The 19,839-nt window shown below is 48.2% G+C and overlaps 1 protein-coding gene across 1 annotated transcript in view; it reads left to right on the top strand.

Moving 5' to 3' along the window:
* LOC147639792 (uncharacterized) overlaps positions 1 to 19,839 on the top strand; it is a 115,513-nt gene that overhangs the window by 56,785 nt on the left and 38,889 nt on the right. The window contains exon 6 of the mRNA XM_086774061.1: positions 5,022 to 5,123. Within this exon, the coding sequence (XP_086630187.1) occupies positions 5,022 to 5,123 (102 nt within the window). The remainder of the gene's footprint in view (positions 1 to 5,021; positions 5,124 to 19,839) is intronic.

Genomic DNA, 19,839 nt, shown 5'->3' with positions numbered 1-19,839 from the left:
TCATTGTGGCAATATTTCTTTGTACTCAGTTATAATCTAGTAATAACGCGAGAATACACCGCTTGGTGGGGGCCCTCAAGTGCGTGGATTGGGACCCACTTGGATGCAATCTCTCTCTTTCTTTTCATCTCCCCTCTCACTTAAGTCAATCACATCTTAACCATGCGTGTAAGATAGATAGATAAATAGATAGAAAGAACGAAAGAAAGACATGTTAATGTCTTCAAAAAACCGAGAGGGTCTATGAGACCAAAAGGGTAGTACAATGTATTGATGATGAATATTCAACCATGTAAAAGAAAAGCTAAAGTATCCATGAAATGCTACATGATGGCCAATGAGGTGATAGCCCAAGTGGTGAAGGCGTTTACCTAGGAGCAGGAGGTCCTGGGTTCAAAACCCCAGTAGGTGCTTCCTCGGCGGCATCGCCTATGGGCGGATGAAATGCGTCTACGGGTGGTAAAAAATGGTAACTACGAGTTAAGGCTAGTCAGGGAAAAAAAAAGAAATGCTACATGGCGATGATATGTGGTCATACAATACTACTATCCTCCAGAATAAAGCACAATGCAGCCATAGCATCTCCCCTATGTGATGAGAGCTCGCCATATTGTTGCAGGATATCCTGGATCTGTAGCTACCAGTTGGAGGGGCAACGCCTATGAGGTCTGGGTGTCTGTTTCTCAGAAGGGATCATGCACACTCACTATTGACATTTTGTGTACGTGGAGCGAGATGATTGCGCGTGTGTGTAGGCCATCATGGACTAGGCTGGTCATGTTGCTGATCGTGTCTCAGGCCACTATAGTCAATGGTTGTGACCCAATAAAATTTGTGATGAAGGTTTGGAAGGTGCCTTGCTAGCTTTGCCTCTCTGAGTGACACCTCAGCAATACCTCTGTGTGGCAACGAAGCTCCAATAAATTTATGCCTAAACAATCTTTGGTCCTCATACTGCATGCATGACCCATGAGAGGGGAACCAAATCCATCAAGGAAGAGAATGAAATCTCCCGCAGATCTCATAGTAGGGTAGGCACCTGAACAAATAGTGCTCCTTGTCCTCCGTGCCATCAGTGGTGCATACTTTGCACTTGAACAAATAGTGCTCCTCGTCCTCCATGTCACCAGTGGTGCATACTTTGCATATATGTGCATCTTGTAGCAGGGCACCATGTGCTTGTCTACAGAAGCATTGTATCAAATCAATGGCCGTCCTTTACCAACCCATGGTACTTGTCTACAGAAGCATTGTATCAAATCAATGGCTGTCCTTCACCAATTGCTTTTTTAGCCATTATAAAACGAACAAAAATTTCAAGATAATTGGCTCTTGCTTCTAGAAAGCTTTCTCACAGGCGCTGCGCTTCAAATCCAAGTAGTTGGCACTTAAAACACCAAAAGCTTGTTTCCTAGTAAGGGTGATAACAGTGAGAGCGGCCACCACCACTGCCATCACTCTGCCATTGGGATTTTTGCCCATGACTACCACTTCTACCACCTCTATAAGGAGCTGGCAATCTATCTCCACCTAGTTGTTGCAAGACATAGCCAATTCTTCCATCTAGAAGCATCATTAGCACCATGGCCATTCCAACAGGCACATGCCCTTGACCATAGATGACAGGCTGCACCTGCCCATATCCTCTGCGTGAGCCATTACCAACAAACAGTCTATTCAGAAAATTAGGGCCATTCCGACTGGACTCGTTAGGACAAAGGTTGCCCAGGGACTTCTCCCTTGTCTTCTCCTCAGCCAACACCCTTGTTGCGTTGGGCACTCTAGTAGAAGAAGACTCTTCCTCTGTTTTCTCGAGCTTCTCTTTAATCGGGCTTGGATCATAGAGGCCATCCATGCATAGCAGTGCATTGCTAACCTTGTGATTGTGCAAAGTAACCCATCCATAGGCGCTCTTGATCTACCTGCCATTGAGCCAGAAAAGCACCAAAAACATCACCATGATACGGGTGATCTTCTCCGCTACATAGTTGGCCCCACCACCTAAACGGTGTCTGCCCTGAAAGTCCAGGTGAAGAGGCAGGAGGCACACCAGTTACTGTGCCGGGCTCCTGACACACTAGCTGCGGAGCTACCACGATTTGCTAAAATCGAGCAAGCGAAGGTTTCTCTTCAGCCTAAGACCAAGAGAAAGAGAGGGAAGGGGATGTCGGCTAGCCAACATGGGCTTCAAGTAGTGGCTGTACAACATGTTGTGCACCATGGGCCAATTGGATAAGCAGGATTATATTGAGGATTGGTAGGTGCCGACGGGGAGGCAGGAGATGGTGTGTTGAAAAGAGCAGGGCACACCCAAGCCATTGCAATTCATGGCTCGAATCATTGCATAGAGTAGTGCCGGCGGTGAGGGCTCATGAGTGGGAATCTCCTGGATATCCATGGAGACCAAGCTGTCAAGATAGGGTTAGATGAGCGCCGACTGCAACCAAAATTCGAGTAGAGTTCTTGTGTACCTGCAAAGAGTGTGGTGAGGAAGGGTGATGAGTGGCCCTGCCTGGATGGCACACGTAGTAGGCAAGGGCAGCCCGAGTCTGGCAAAGATAGCAGCCGTGGTCCCAATATTAAAGGGTAGCCCATGGAGGATAGTGGGTGCTGCAATCCCCGCCACAAGATGCAGCGGCTTGTTGAGTCTGACACTTCCTCTTTGTTGGTAGAGCAAGACAATGCAACCATAGCCTAATGCGAGTCGTCAAGTGAGTGAGAGGGGGGTAGGGCGGACGAGTGGAGAAAGGGGGGGATCTGACGGACGGTCAAAGAGGGGGTCAGGTGCAGCGGACGAACCAGAGTCCAAGAGGGGTTTGGTGTAGCAGACAAAGGGGGATGTAGGCAGACAAACCAATGGTGAGGGTGCAGGTGGACGATCCAAGAGAAGGGTGTAGACGGACGAACCCAGGGTTGAGTGGCGGATGAACCAGGAGGGGGGTTGGATGATGAACTGGGGGATAGCGGATGAACTAGGGGGGGGAGGGTGCAGACGGACGTTCCAAGGGGGAGGTGTAGGTAGACGAACCAAGGGTTGAGTCGGCGGATGAACCAAGAGGGGGGTTGATGGATGAACCGGGTATAGCAGATGAACAAAGGCAGATGAACTAGAGGGGAGGATTTGGTGGATGAACCAAAGCATGGTTGGGGGAATAGTTGGGGATTTTTTTTTCCCCCCTTTTTTTTTTCTGTTTCTCGTTTTTAAAAAAAGAGGCTAAGAGGGAAACTTGCCTGCCAAGGTGGGTGGGGCTTGCGGTGGGTTTCTGTGGGAGTTGATATTGTTGCCGGTTCCAGACACATTGACATGCCCGACTTGTAGAGCTGGTGATCGGGTGCTGAATGGTGGCTTGGAGTAAAAGAAAAGACTCCCACATGGTGGGTTTACAGGAGTTGTCGGCTTGTGGTGGCCTTGTGGGACTAGAGTGGGACAAGGGTTATAGGCATGGTCGTTAGAGATAGGAGGTGACACTTGCCTACCAAAGTGGCCAATGGTGCTAGAGGGTGTAAGATGGTGGGGAAGATAGCCAAGAGATGGATAAGTGTGTGTGGCAAGGATCAAGGGTGTCTGTGATGGCGTGTGCAGAAGGGGAAGGAGATTCATGTGTAGCCCTTGTGGTGTGGGGAGAAGAGGAGGTAACATTGAGAATGAACGAGATGAAATAGGATGATGGTGGAATAGATGGTGCGGAGCATAAGGGTAACTAGGCTTGCTTATCAGGGAAGGAGACTGGACAAGGGAAGGGTGCCAGGAGGAGCACTGATGGCGGCGAGGAAGTGAGGGTTGGGAGGGTGGTGGAACCTTCGACAATGGGGAGTTGGGTAGAGGTGTGGAGGCCAGAGGAAATTGCTTCTTCTTGCAGCGATGCTTGGCTTGATTTGAGATGGGTCCTCCCAAGTTTGGGACTTGGGTGGGCTTGTTTGACCCTCCTTCTTGGGGGCTCTCCGCACTGACTTCCACCATGTAGGATGTGAGGCTTTTCGTTGCCTCAAGCCAGTCCAGGAGTTCAGACTCATCACTGTGGCAGATAATACCTTTGTCAGGGTTGAGCCAGGATGTCGGAGGAGAAGGGGTTGCAGAAGATGTGGGAGCTATTGTGGCACCACGGATTCCTTGATCCAAGCCTTCCTTCAGTTTTAGCTCCTGGGGGCCATGCTCTCGAGGAATCCACAATCGGTTAGAGCCCCAGTCGTGCATTACACCTGTACTTTGAATGGTCGACCGAGTAGGCCCCTCTGACTTAAGGAAGCCGGATCACCACAAAGTCTAGGTGGAATGAAATCCCTACAGTGACACCTTTTACTAGGCCGATGGGGGTCACCTCCCATTGGTCGGCCATCCAAACATAGAAGCTGGCTAGTCGCATCACCTTGAGACCTACTACATCGAGAGTGAATTCTGCCTGGCACATTTTGAAGGCTAGATGCATTGAGGCAATTTGGTATATGAGTCACTGTGCATTTGCAAGATTTGGAGTGATAGTATCCACACCCTCATGGCCACTTGGGCCAGAATCCAGGGATTGTACGAGGGCTGCAGAGAGAAAGCACGGCCAATTTATGAGAGTGGGATTATGGCATCTTTTTAACTCCCACTCATATGGGACCTTGTTGGCAGCACAAGGTACTGGACTGGTTTGAGATTTCCACCTGTTTGGTTTGAAATTCACCCCCACAGGACTCTCTTGGCACCTTTGTGTCCCATATTGGTTGAGACCAACCTACATTTTGGATGAGGTTTTGTTTTGCTCTGGCTTCCAGTACTCATACTTAATGGAAGGGTCTAGAGTTTATGCAGTGATGGGTGCAAAAAGAAGCTGGCACAGGCATGTATGGAGAACAACAAGCTAGTATATCTTGCTGCTTGAAATTTTTGAACAGTATTTCATGGTTTATTTTCTTCGTACAATCTTTGAAGTAGTTTAGGGGTTGCATTTATTGTGATAAGCTCTTTTGCAAGCTGAGGTTGTGACATGATTATTTGTTTCCTTTGCATGTAAACTAACCTGCAGATTGTATTTCAGGAGAATGAACAAAAGACTGACAACTTCTCAAAAGAAAGAGCATTATGGGAGCAGAAAAAAGTGTCTGAAATGAGTATATTTAACGCATTCAAGGAAGATGAGGTAAACAATAATCTCAATGGTATTTTTTTCAAAATTTTCAAATGAAGGTGTTTTTTTTGAAAGGCAGTGTATCTTAAGCCATGCATGTTCCATTTAGTGGTCGAGAGTGTAGCCACCAAGGGTGCCCACACGGACTGTCCACCGCACAGTGTCACACCATCACAGTGAGTCAACGGAGGCACCAAGCATTGGGATCATCTGAAGCGGAGACACACCGCCACAACTGACACAAAGAGGTGGACATAGCAGTGAAGGCTCCAAAGGCACCGATTGACACTCCGACGGCATCTCCTAGAGATAGGAGATTCTACCAAAGGCTACGCTGTCACCTCAAGGCATCCACCAAAGATAGGAGATGCCACCGACTGGGCCTTAGGCATATATGGCCCCTTGACCATCCTGGAGGACATCCTTTTCTATCCCATCTTGGAGGACATCCTTATCCTGCATCCCTCACCATCATCCTGAAGGACATCCTTCATGCTCATCCTTCCTACCACTTGTAACTTGTGTTTTGGCATCAGCTTGAGCTGTGTTGTCCTCTTCACTGTGACCTTTGCTGAGTGTGTGCTGTACAGTGAAGGACATGTATCAGTGTTCTCTGAGTAGTGCAAGTGTTCTCGTTTCTTCTGCAGTCTTGTCTCTTCTTGTGTCGTGTTACGCTCCATAGTGTCTTCTGTGTTGTGCTGTGAGCATCGAGGACTCCGGGCATACTGTCCAAAGAAGAGCCACCACGTAGTGTGCCAGGCAACCAGCCCTGCTGCAAAGAGATATACTTGTGTTTTCAAAGGAAGACCCAAATGAAGAATCACCATGTTACTAGAGCCTTGCAACAAGCGGCGTTTTTTTGGAGTAGGTTCTGGATTTCTTGCAGCAGCTAAAGGGTTACACTTTTTTTTTTTGCTGATAGCCCATGATGCACTGGTGAACTCAAAGTCCCAAGGTGTTTCTGAAACTGCTCGTATGAAACGTGTTTCAGAAATGTTTCTTACATTTCATACCTGCCAAAATCTTTTCATACTTTTTTTGGCCAAAGAAGAAACCTCCATTAAAAATTGGAAAAGAAGATTCCGTGATCCCACTCTCTCACAAAGGCATTATGCTTTACTTGCACAGACTTGGAGGTTTCTTGGTTAGGAGCCCAAGAGGCCATGAGAGTGTGTATAATATCAGCCCAAATGATGCAATTCAACTGAGTGTAAAAGGTGTCAGTGCTATCCATAGCCTCTATGCATCTAGCCCTCCAAATCTGCCAAGCTATAACACTGGCAATAATCTGGCAGCATTAAGAGTTCACTTTACCTCTAGATAATACAGATTTCCAGTTAGAAGGGCATCTAGGTACTGATCCTTTATAAGCCATGAAAGCAAGGTCAAAATCCCTTGCTCAGACTAGAGTAGGCTAACCAAGCTATAGAGGCTAATAATACAGCCACTGATTGCCAGATCAACTGAGAGTCTCTGCACCTCAAAAGTTAATGCTGAACTGACTCAGTAGCATGGGGCATCTAAGGAAAGATGGTTCTGCACTAAGAATTGCTCTCCTCTAATCAACCAGAATCTCAACATGCAAAAATAACGAGAAGAAAGCGGAGATCTGTTTCCTCCTATAGAGTACCGAAGTCTACGTCAAATTTTTTTTTGGATAGTGCTGTGATGCCATAGCTTTCCCGATGAATCCTGAGTGTAGGAATCTTCTGATTAGACAAAAGCAAGGAGATCCTAGCATTCTTGACTGTGTACTCAAAGAGAGTAAACTCTTCATAAGATTTTCAGCATCAATCCACTCCCACTCTCCCCCATCCCAATGAAGATGCCTGATCAAACAACGGAATAAATCCATAGACTTCAGGAGTCACAGATCACAGACTCATGCTTTGGATCAATAATGCAGCCTCCTCAATTGGCCTACAATCCTGACAGGATCCATAGTAGATGTATGAATAGGGTACTCATCCTCTCAACACAGTTATCTTCATCTTGGCCTAAAGATGTCCCTATTTGGACTTTTCAGAGTAGCAACCACCTGAGCAAGGGCAAGATCTGTCATGAAAGGTGCAAGTAATTCGCTGCTCAATCTGCTCAATACTTTTGTGGCTTCTTCTAAGGTGCTGGTGTCAAATCCCCATAGGATCTCCTCGTAGATCGCTCCTGATACAAGACTTCAAACCTGCAAACAAACCAAACAAACGTGAAGGGGGTGCAGGCCTGACTCACCTCCCAACCTTGACAGCCGTGGGCAAGCCCACAAGTCTTGGCTGTCCAAAGGAGACTTAATCGGCCAAGAACGCAGATGTTGAGTAGGTTTAGAGGATGTAAGAAATTCGTACCCGAGAATCGGTTGCCATTTGCAAACACCTGTCGAAGTAATGATGATAAGAGTCCATGCACTCTTAGTTGAAATTACGGTTTCAAAAAATTAGGGTTTTTTTGGCTCGAAAAACAAGGTGATCGAAAAAACTCCAACGACGTGCTGAAGTGACGTGAACCTGCGCTGCTGCCCCGCCTGCCCTCTGTTGCCTCCGCGTGTTTCTTTGCTGCTCCCGCCTGCCTCTGCTGCCTTCGCCTGCCCATCTGCTGCCTTCGCACCCCCCTTCTCCTGCCCAACTTCTGCCCTTCGCTAGCTTTTCAGTCCCCGCTTGCCCTTCAGCTACCCCCGCTAGCCCCTCTACTGCCCACCACGTGCCTTCGCCTGCCCTCGCCTGCCCCCTTTTGCTGCCCCCGCCAGCCCCCCTTTTGCTACCCTGCCTCCCCCTTTGCTGCCCGCCCCCTGCCTTCTTCAGTCCCCGCCTACCTCTCTGCTGCCCCTGCCTGCCCCTTTGCCCTTGCTTCCCCAGCTGCTCCCCGCCTTTGCCCCCCTTCCTCTGCTCCTGTTTTCCCAGCAGCTATTTTACCTGGATTCAAGTTGGCCGCCCACTTTTCTTGATTGGTTTTATGGCTTTTTCTGCCGCAGCCAATCACTCATCACCCCCACTGGCCGGGAGAATCATCAATTTTTCACAAGACGAGCTCACCTCTCTTCAGCACGACATTGACCTTGAGGTCCAGACTACAATTGTTGCGAGAGTTTATGGTTCCCACCCTTCTCGTTCTCACAGGCCCATGAATGGCTTCTAGCAGCTCTCCCTTCGGAGCTGATTGTGCACTTTCAGGATACTCGTTTACTTGGTCGAGGCTTCTTCCAGGTAGACTTTCATTCTTCAGAAGCTACTTCTCAGGCTTTGGCTAGCAGTCCCTTTCCTCTTGGTCCTAGGAAGATTTTCTTCTTTCAGTACCAGGTGGGCTTTGATCCAGTGGTGGAGGATCAGCGCCTTACCCCGGTCTAACTACGGTTCCCTGCTCTTCCTCGGTCCTATTGGAAGCTTTTAGCTTCCATAGGGGCATCCTTTGGCCAGGTTCTAGAGGTACCAATCCTCCCGAGCTCTCCCGCCTCAGCTTCTGCGGCCGTTACCACCACTCTTGATGGTGTACCTCGGGTCCTTGTGCTTGTTCCTGTTCCATCGATTACTGATGATCATGTTATGCTTCGGAGACTTGACGGATCTCATTTCTGCCAGAGGATGGAGATTGCAGGCAGACCTGACCAGTGTCGGATTTGTCGTCGAGACAGGGTCACATTGCTAGAGATTGTCCTAGATCGAGGGGCCATGCTAGGAGGCGGCGTGGTCCTGCCCATCAGAGGCCTTTTGCAGATGCCGAGACTCCAGCTGCTCCTTTGACACAGCAGACCACACAGCGTTGGGTTGTGGTTAGGGATGGCAGGAACCCTCGGACCCCCGTACCTGCCCCTTCACCCACACTCCCTGTGGAGCACCCTAATCCCTATGCAGCTGATGTTGATCCTTTTTTGGAGGATGAGGCCTTGCAGGCACATGATCTGGATCCCTCACAGGAGGATGCTGCATTACAGTTACAGGATGATTGCACCCTTGAGGATGATGTTGCACATTCGCATTGTCATGGTACCTCTCTAGTTCTGAGGACTAGCCCTGGCTTTTCCCCGGAGTGGGAGAGAGAGGTAAGGTTTACATCGTCAGATTTTCCCTCCCTTGCCTATGCGAGACGTACTTCCGCCTCTAAAGGGGGTCCTTTGTGGACCACGAGATCTGGTCGTTCCTACTCCGAGTCTTTATGAGGATTGTCTCTTGGAACATTCAGGGTCTTGGGGGTTTTTTTCCACATCGACGGAAACAAATTGTAAAAACCCAGCTTCATTGTGCAGTCACAGGTGGACCTATGGATATATTGCTCTTGCAAGAGCATAAACTGGATGCTAGTAAGTGTGGGAGATCAAGCAAGCTTCTCTCGGGACACACCTTTTGGTCACCGGCTGTTGGTACCAAGGGTGGTGTTTGTATCTCTGTTTCAGCTTTGATCTTGCCTTGCATCATTGGACATGGTGTCATTTTGCCTGTGAGAGCGCAGTGGATCCTTCTTATGCAGGGTACTACACGCATTGGTATTCTCAATCTCTATGCTCCTAACCATAGAGGTGAGAGGATTGCCTTTTGGAAATCTCTCACTACATTGATGCCTCTTGCTGACCATTGGATTATTGGTGGGGATTTTAACATGGTTGAGATGCCAACGGTTAAAAGAGGTGGACATGAGGGCCTGGTGCATCCTCTTGAAAGAGCGTCTTGGGAGAGGTTTATACTCTCCATTCATGGTAGAGATTGTTGGCATGAAGATGACATTTTGAGGAGTCCATCCACTTTTCTTTATTCATGGTCTAACAGGAGAAGAGATGTAGGATGTATCTATGCACGGTTAGACAGATTTTATGTGGATGATTGGGTGCTTGACAAAGGTGGACATACTTTGATTGCTACAGGCACCTCCAAATCGGATCATTGCCCAGTGGTTTTATGTATTAGAGATCCGAATTGCCATGGATCAGCACCCCATGTACGCATCCCTGATCATTTGTTTTTAGATGCAGAACTATCGCGTTGTATGCTTGATATTTGGAGATCTCATGACTTCGTACAGGCCTCTCAAAGCCTGGCCTCTGCTCTCTGTGATATTAGTGACTTTTATCACACATGTGCCCTGTCTAAGAGGCAAGAGGCCTTGGACTTAGAAAGGGCTATTAGACGTAGATTGGCTGCCTTGCAGAAAGAGCACGAGAAACATCCTCATGCTCAATGGGTTGCAGATTCTTTATATACTATTAGAGCAGAACTTCATCACTCTCTTGAGCAGGGTGCGGAGTTTCGTTTCCATGCCCACGAATCCTTTTGGACACACATGGGTGGCAGATGTAACAAACATTTCTTTGCTTCTCACGGCCCATCTCATGCCAGAGATAGTGTTAGGCAGTTGCAGGATTCACATGGCACTCTTCACTCAGATCCTCTCATGGTTAGACAGATTGCCACCGATTTCTATTGCCAGCTTCTTAGTGCTGAGCCGCATTCTGATCTGAGACATAGGGCTCAGAGGAAGGTTTGGAATGCATTGCCACATTTGATCACCGAGGAGATGTGTGCCGCTCTGGATGCCCCTTTTTCTATGCAGGAGTTCAGTCATGCTCTTCATGCCTTACCTCATGGTAAGTGTCCAGGGGAGGATGGCCTCTCCTCTGTTTTTTTCACTACTTTTTGGGATGAGATTGGGGCTGAGATAACATCGGCTTTGCAGGAGATGTGGGACACAGGTTCTATGCCTTCTTCTCTCACTGAGGGGCTTATTTATCTTATTCCTAAGAGCGTGGATAAGACATTGATTGGCCAGTGGAGACCTATCACCTTACTTGGGATTGCCTGTAAGATTCTTGCTAAGGCAGTGAGCATCAGATTGCAGCCAATTTTGGAGGATGTTATTCATGATACCCAGAATGGATTCTTACACGGCAGGAGCATCTTTGATAACATTTTCTCATTTTGGGAGGCTGTCGAATGGGCTAAAGCGAGCAATCAGCCCTTAGCCATTCTACTCTTGGATTTTGAGAGAAGGCCTATGATAGAGTGGATTGGGACTTTCTTGAGGGTACTCTTAGTCATATGGGCTTCTCTCAGAGATGGATCAAGGGAGTTTCATGCATGTATCGTGATGTGCCCACAGTAGAGTTCTTGCTTGCGGTGATAAAGGAGAGCGGTTTCAAATTTCTCGCTCAGTACAACAGGGCTGCCCATTAGCCCCTTTATTATATATCATAGTGCCTCAGCAGCGGGCTGTGATTCACTCCTGTGGGGGGTGGAAGTAGCAAGCTTTGCGGAGGTTGGGATTGATATTTCTCCTACACAGCAGTTTGCTCCGGTACTTATGAGTATCCGGAAGAAGCTCCTCCATTGGAGCTCCAGGAGATTAGATTTAGCCTCCAGAGCTTTGGTGGCTAATCAGGTTTTGCTTGCCTCAGCTTGGTTTATTGCCTCTTGTTGGTGCTTCTCTCGTGCGTGCATTGGCCGATTGCGGAGATTGATCCGAAATTTTCTTTGGTCGGGTTTGGATGGTACCTCAGACACTCGTGCTAGGGTAGCTTGGCTCACAATTATTCAGCCCAAAAAAAGAGGGGGGCTTGAATATTATCGATCCGGATGTTCAATGCAGGGTGTTGTTTTGTAAACTTGTGGTCAGAGGTTTCCTACCAGGCACTGAGCCTTGGAAGGATTTTTTCTTGTCTCAGATTTCCAGATGTACACCCAGGGTCGGGAGACACTGGGCCAGGGTCGGGAGAGACTGGATGCCCAACACACATTTTTTGTTCACAGAGGCTGATATTAGGGCACCATCTTCCCCTCTTATTGCAGCCATTGTCTGAGCATGGAGAAGCATGAGATATTTTTTGCGACAAAGGCTTCCTAGGTCTTTGGACGAGGCTGACCGACAACCTATTATGTGGAACGAGCTCATTAGGGATGAGGCTGGTCGGCCACTTGGTGCATCTTGTTATATGCAATGGTCAGGTTGGGAGAGATGCGCATACACAGTTCTTGCTTGGAAGACCTGTAAGAGTCTTCCGGAGGATCGGAGAGTTGCATCCACTCAGCATCTTAGGGGCTCTCGCATTCGTATTGATCAGATTGATGCAACTATTCCGCATGAGTGGCTTTTTGGGACCTTTCATGGAGACTATCATCCGAGTTGGCTGGGAGTTTTTTCGAGGATAGGCATACCTCTGCAGGTCATTGCTCTGCCAGGCCAGGAGGATTCAGATTTCCTCATGTATTCTATCATGCTTGGTGGGAGATTGAGGAGATGTAGTATGGAGGAGATCATACCAAACACTAGGCTTAGTCCAGTGAGGATTGTTGGTCGCTCGGGGAAGCACAGGTTCATTGACCCTTCTCCTCAGATAGTGACTCATGGCTCTTGGTGTTTGTGGCTATATGGTGGCAGTCCTATCAGATATCTTCAATAATGGGATCCAGGAGAGGATTGATGTCTTCGATCCTTTGAAAAGCCTTCCTTTTTTCAGTTTCACTGTTCGGAATGCCAGGCTTCTCCTCACTCAACAGATGCATAGGATCCCTAGCACAGATATTCGCATAGACTTTGGCACTCATAGAGAAGGAGCTAGATCTCTCATTTCTTTTGGTTATTCTTACATGGTGGTCTCCCCACCAATCAGTGGAGATCAGTTTTCGGTGTAGCACCTTCCTGTCCTAGATGTGCGGCAGATTCTGAGTCCGTACAACATTGTCTATGGGGGTGCAGCATTGCACAGCAGATTTGGGGTCCTGTAGCCCAACTTATGGGAAAATTGAGTGGCCGAGCCATGCATGTGACTTGGGGGGCAGTTGCTTGGCTCTCCCAGTCCGGTCCGCAACTTTTTTATGAGGGCAATGGTACAGATTCTGTTTTTTTCATTCGTAGAGTTATTGCCCAGCATGGTCTATTGCAGGATGTTCCTCACTCTGATTATACACCCCCTAGACAGAGGATTGACACCAGTTGGGAGATTATTGCCAGTATTATAGCATGGCATATCTAGAGAGCTAGATGCACAGAGGCTATTGAGGGTGTCCAGATTTTTGGGTCTCAGTGCATTAGTACTATATGGGGTGATATCATCCACACTCTTATGGCTACTTGGGCTCGCATTCTGCGCAGGCGAAGCGTGTGTTTATGTGGGAATGGGACCATGGCATCTTCTTTTCCTCTAGTACCACAGGTCTTACATGGCATCATGATGCTCCTTAGTGGTTGAAATCACCTTACATATTGGGGTGATTCTATTCTCTTCCGGATTATAGCTGTGATTGTTGTATGTTTTTCTCACACTTAATAGAAGTCTCTTTCTGAAAAATAAAAAATAAAAAAATTCGGGTTTTTGAAAAAATAGGGGTTCAAATTAATTAGGTTTTTACAAAATTATGGTTTCTAGATTAGTAGAATTAGGGTTTCAGCTTTTGGAAGATTTGTGGGTGACAGAATTGCACAAAACCCTTGCCATCATGTAGAAATCCATGAGAGAGTAGCAAATTTTTTTTCCCTAGGAAAGAGACTTCTATTAAGTATGAAAAAAGCATATAACAATCATGGCTATAAGCCGGAATAGAATTGAATCACCCCAATATGTAAGGTGATCTCAACCGCTGAGGAGCATCATGGTGCCATGGAAGACTTGTGGGTCAATCCAGGGCTAGAAAGCAGAAAGTAGACCATGTATGGGCTCTGCCATGAAAAAGAACCACCAAGGAGCAAGTATGAGAGAGTATGGATTGATTTAAGTTGTGAAGACTCCAATAATCCCTCTCTTGTAGGAGACCTTGGCGTCTCCCCTCCCCCGCACACTAGGGTTTGTGACACTAGTCTGTGTCGCAGGTTCATTCTATGGCAGTATGTCTTCAGACCTTAGCGTGCGGCACAGTAGGGTTTGTGACACTAGTCCGTGTCATGGGTTCACTCGATGGCAGTATGCCTTCAAGAGTTGCTACTCGACTAGAAAGACGTGCCACTAAACTGCCCAGCTCCACTGTGGATCCTTTGCAAGTGGGAAGCTTGACATTTACCCAGTCCAACACTGTAGAAAGGGAATCTCGGCTAGGAGGGTTGGCTGGGCCTTCAACATTGTTAAAAAAGTTGGTATTACCAAGATTGGAAGCCATGGGAAAGGGTGGAAGGGGATCCCTAGGTCGTCCTCTTTCAGCTATTGAGAGGGGACTCTTGATTGGGCTGATCAGGCTAGCACTGAGCATGTATTGGGGCATACAGAGGACACAAAAACAAGAGGACACGAGGATAATAGAACATAAGGTAAGCTATTAGGACTTCCAAGTTTCGAGAGTTCCACTTGTTGCCAAATTTGAGTGTATCTATAGTAGCCCGGCGCATTAAAATGGTGGTTCTTCTTTGGACAGTATGCTTGGGAGGAGTTGATGTTAAAAGACATGGTGTGAGCTTAGCTATTGAATGAATCAAGTAATGCACAAGATCATCACATAAACAATCTCACACCATTAAAGTAACACATGCCACCACTTAGATGTTAATCAAGTGTAACCAATAAGCAATGGAGCGTCCATTGATAGACCCAAATCTGCCAAGTAGCTTTCTCAACCAAGTTCCTCACATGCTGCCATAGCAGCACCTCTGTACTCGGCCTCTGTACTGGATAGAGCAACCGTAGGCTGCTTCTTGCTACTCCAAGTCATGCAGTACTCCCCAAAGAAAACATGAAGCCACTAGTAGATCTTCTATCTGAGATACTACCAGCCCAATCAGCATCTGTGTACCCATGTACACATATCTCTGTCCCAGTTTCATAAAATAGTCCATAATGCAAAGTAGACCTCACATACCTCAGTATGCGTCAAAGGAAGATAACTACTTGACCTACACCCAATTACTCTAGTAATTTGAGCCGTCTAATCATAGAACAAACCACTCTAAGGTATCACTAAGATGTCACATGCACTGCACTGTAGTGCATAGTGACAAGATGGCTCATCATCATCAGTGCAACATTGTACAGTATTAGTACATTTTAGGATGATATTTGTCGTACGCCATGATCCCATTGTAATCCTCAATCAATGATAAGTCTAGCACGAGCTATGTAGGTCATTCCTCAGCCATAGCGAGTCAGTCAGTTAGTCAAGTCCCTTAACCCACTTGAAGAGATTCATTCATGCATGTAGAGTCAGTAGAAGCCTTAGGGTTTGCATCAGCTCATGGTTGCATTTTGTATAGCATCCATCCTATAGGCACATAAGATCACATAGACCATGGCAGAAGCATCAGAATATTATTCAATGTTTTTTTTTTCCCGAGAAAAGATCCTTTCATTAGTTATATAAAAACGCCCGTAGGGCTACAAAAGATCTCTCCTGCTCCTAAGAGAGACAGAGCAGCGAATACAGCATGGCAGCCCGGGAGACTCTCCCTAGGTGCTGCAAAATACAAGCATCAGTACAAAGAACTGAGCGGCTAAATCATACAATAGGGGGGAGGAAGAGCCAAACAGGTGGCCTGTAGTGCCAACGGGGGGATCCCGTGTGTAAGGTGTAGAAAGGGCCACAGCGCCAAGTGGTGTGAAAGGCCTGGCGCCGTAAGATCGCCTCATCCGAGTCTCCCCGGATGCGGTCGTACTGTCCTCGCAGGGTGTGGATCAACTCCTGCCAAATCCCCTGTACAGTCTCTGCTGGTGGCTCCAATCTCCCCTCAAAGGCCGTAAAGCACCGGGCCCTCCAGGTGAACCAGATGGTGAGGCTGCTGAGGAGCTCCCATCGTAAATCCCTCTCCTGTGTCCAGCTGGCGGACGAGAAATCCGGTGCCGGAACCAGGCGAGGCTGGCCCCTAATAAATCTGATGGCCTGACTGCCCTGCTCCATCTCATAGCCCATAGCAGGCCCTGACGAAGTCGACCAAGCAGCGGCACCCCACGTAAACATACCCTCTGGAGAGAGGGGGGCCAGAATACGCAGCATCCGCAGCCAAATCTGCTGTGCCTGAGGGCAATCCCAAAGGCAATGTCTCTGTGTCTCCATAGGGTGGCCGCATCGGACGCAGGCCGCCGGAAGACCGCTGTAAACAAGCCAAGTGCCAACTGCTGAGCCCCTGTGGGGCGACCAGCCACTGAAAAGTCGAGATCCTGCGGGCCTGTCGACCAGCCCAGAGCCGAGCCCAGAAATCCTCCAGGAACTCCTGTGAGAGTCCCTGTAGTCGCCAATGCCCCGCTGCCGCCCGCTGGAGAAACCATCCTCCTCGCCGTCAAAATATGCCGCCCCAGCTGAACAGTATACTGGAAAAAGGTGATCTCTGTGGCCTCAAGGGATGCATAAGGATCATGCCACTCGTACTCCCCGGGGTCCCACTGTAGCCGGGCCAAGGGGCGCGCTGCATATGCCCATATGCGCCAATCCGGGAGCACATCAGCAGTGTCGGGATCAATATGCCACTTCCGAGAAGCGGCGGCCACTACCCGAATCCTCTGAAAGGTGCACTCTGCAACCAAAGGCGACTCCACCTCCACTCTCTGGAGTCTGCCCTCATCCTGAATCTCATAGTAGAGGCATCTGCCATCCTCAGTGCAAGCTCTGACAGCAATCAGGATCTCCAACTGTGTAAAGGCTCCCATCCACCGTGGGGCCACTGGCTTGAGAGGCGTGAACCACTCCTCTGTGAGTGCCTCCTGAATATCATCCCTCATAATCAACCCCCCTCTGAAGTGACTCAGCCTCTCCACCTGGATCTCCTCTGGTAGACTGCAGAAAGCCTGCCAGTCTCCAAAACTACGAGCTGGGCCTGCTGCTAAGGGTCCCCAGGCTAGACGAGGCCGAGAACCCAGCATATGACCCTGCTTCGTGCGAACCGCTGGGCTCCAGATGAGCGGCTGTCTGGCCCGCTCCTCAACACAAGAAGGAGGTCGCTGAGAGAGCCCCGGTCTCAGCAGCTCCCAAGCTCTCAGGATACTCAAAGCAAATCTGTCCTCCCATCCTCTACTGAGGCCTGTCCTCCTCATCTCTATGAAGATCCAGCGAATCTCTGGTGCCCAAGTACCCCCTGCTGGGGGCGCCCGAGCCTGCAGCCGCTGCAAGAGGAGCTCTTTCCAAGGCTCAGCGCCTGGAAGCAGCCCCCGAACAATAAGCTTCCCCAATAAGGCTCTACTCTGATTGGCTGGATCTATAATGCCCAAACCTCCCTGAGCCAGCGGAAGTGTAATAACTGCCCATGCAACCTTTGCCCGAGCTGGCTGACCGTCCCGCCCAGACCACAGAAAGTTCCTGATCAGCCTCTGTACCTGGCTGATGCAAGAGCTCGAGAAAATCCAGCAAGACGTAATGTACCACATGGTCGCTAACAGCACCTGATTTGCCACCACCACCCTCCCAGCCAAGGATAGTCGAGCTGTACTCCAATACAATAGCTTCTTCCGAATGCTCAGAAGAAGCGGGGCAATCTGCTGCTCAGGTGGCAAATCTAGGCCAATCTGGCATCCCAAATACCGCACTGCTGTGCCTGGAGGAATCCATCTAAAACCGGGGTCCGGGCTCCATGCCGGAGTGGGAGCACTACTGATCCAAAAGGCCCCTGTCTTGCGCCAATTGATCAATGCTCCCGAAGCTGCACTAAAAACCTGGAGCGACTGCTCAGCCCGAATAAGATTGGCCTCTTGGCCATGCAAAAATAAGCCCGTGTCGTCTGCAAACTCAGCATCAAGCAGGTCCTCCCCCCGGACTGGGAGCTGAAGTCCTCTCAAACCAACCTCCTCTGCCGTCAAATACATACTCATAGCCTCCGCAAAGAAGAGAAAAAGGAAAGGGGCGAGAGGACACCCCCGACGGACTGATCTGGTCAGCTCAAAACTCGGCCCCCGTCCTCCTGGAATATTATTCAATGTTATTCTAGTATTTTTGCCATATTTTATAGCATTTAATTGGCATTTCTACCATATTTATTCATTTAGACAAGACATGATGTAGTTGGCCAGCTCTGTAGCCAGCCGACCAGCATAGTTCAACATTGCATCATTCCATCATTCATATCCTAATTCAACAATCAAGCCTTAGACGATTGGAGCCCTCAGCACAAGGAGCATAAACGATTGAAGCATTCAGCACTTCAGCCATCAACGTTTCATCCATCAGCACCTAGGAGCATCAACGCATGAGCATTCAGCCTTCATTAACCTAAATGCATCAGCATACAGCATTCAACCTTCAGATTACCTTGTGTTTTTTGCATAGGAGTAGTTTTCAGCATACATATCTTCATCGTTTTGCTACTTCACTTTGGTGAAGGTAAAACTCAGCATTCATATTCATTTCAGCATTAATTCAGAGTCTAGAAACAGTCCCAATCAGCCCCTACCTTAGCCTCAGTTTTGCAGCCTTCCCTCATTCCATTGGGAAGAGTGCATAGGCTTGAGATTGGTCGTCATTGGTGCTTCTACAGCCATGTACAGTTCAGCCCGCCGACTCTTGGTCCTCCGAGATCTTGTGTTTGGCTTATCGTCAGTCCAAAGTTAGTCTCTTCAAAGTAATAAAGCAAATACTATTCCGGTAACGGGATAGGAGGCCCTTTAGTGGGTAATTCGGGACCTCATATGGTGTACAGTTTCTATCTCTATCTCTCTCAAATCTCTTAAAGTTTGAAGTCATATAAGTGGATTGCTAAACTCGCGAAACTCAAGATACAGAAGGCGGTGTGAGACTTTTGTGACAAGATCCTTAATTATGAATACTTCCGCTGCATGTTACATTGGTATCAGATTTAGCTTGTCCACACACACCGCATCCTAGCGTGAGGGCATCCTTGGATGGTCAGATTGCGTTCCGGCACGACCACTGTCTTCAGCATCATGTCTATAGAGGAGAGTACACATCAGCCGGAAGATGTCTCCCCCGAAGGAGACCTTGCTCTTCCGACTACCGCAGACACCATAGCTCTCCTCAGAGCTGTGAACTAGCTTCTTATGCAGCGTCTCCAACACTTGGAGGCAACATTAGTACGACCCTCTCCTCCTCGAAATCCCCGACGGAGAGAAGAAAAAGCTGAAGTTGAAGCAAGAAAGCAACAAGAAAAAGCATATAGATGGGACTATGAGGAAGACCAACGCAGGATCGAAGAAGACTGGCGTTAGGCTGAACTCGCCGCTCGGGAGCACCAACGAGAGCTCAATCGAGAACGTATGTTACTCGATCACCAAAGCGAAAAGGAGGCCATGCATCTTAGATATTAGCACACCTCTTCAGTTTCCCCAGCCTTAGGTCCCACCAGCCAATAGCCCGCGATATCAACTACCGTCATTCGAACTCAACCAAATTTCAGTAAGTATGATGGTAAGTGTGATCATTTAGCAGTTAATCAGTTCATTCATCAATTTACTACTCATTTTCCATTAGCTAGGATTACAAATCCTCAAGATAGAGTCCACATAGTGGCTCCTCACCTTACGGGAGAGGCAGTCACTTGGTGGAAGCAGTGGTCTAGTCTTCGTACAGACCAGACCATAGGTGTCACAGCTTTTAGCTAGGATACATTTGTTCATGACCTAAAGACCAGATTTCTCCCTCCCTAGTATATGACCAACCTGGAAGATGAGTTCTATGGACTCAAACAGAACGGGTCAACAGTGCTTCAGTTTTCTAGACATGGCAGTAATAGCTCTAGTTCAGGGGGTAAGAAGGATAAGGAATCGAAGAGTAAGAAAACCCCTGAGGAAAAGGCTAAAGCAGGCATTACTGGAGATTATCTTCCTCCAAAGGAGCAACAGAAATACTAGTCACAGAAAAGATGTTTTTTCTGTCATACCATCGGGCATGGTAAG

Source organism: Cibotium barometz, chromosome 3 (genome assembly GCF_041138505.1).
Source record: "Cibotium barometz isolate CiBa-2024 chromosome 3, ASM4113850v1, whole genome shotgun sequence".
NCBI lineage: Eukaryota > Viridiplantae > Streptophyta > Polypodiopsida > Cyatheales > Cibotiaceae > Cibotium > Cibotium barometz.
Note: the sequence above shows the minus strand (reverse complement) of the source record. Positions and strands in the feature narration are given on the sequence as shown.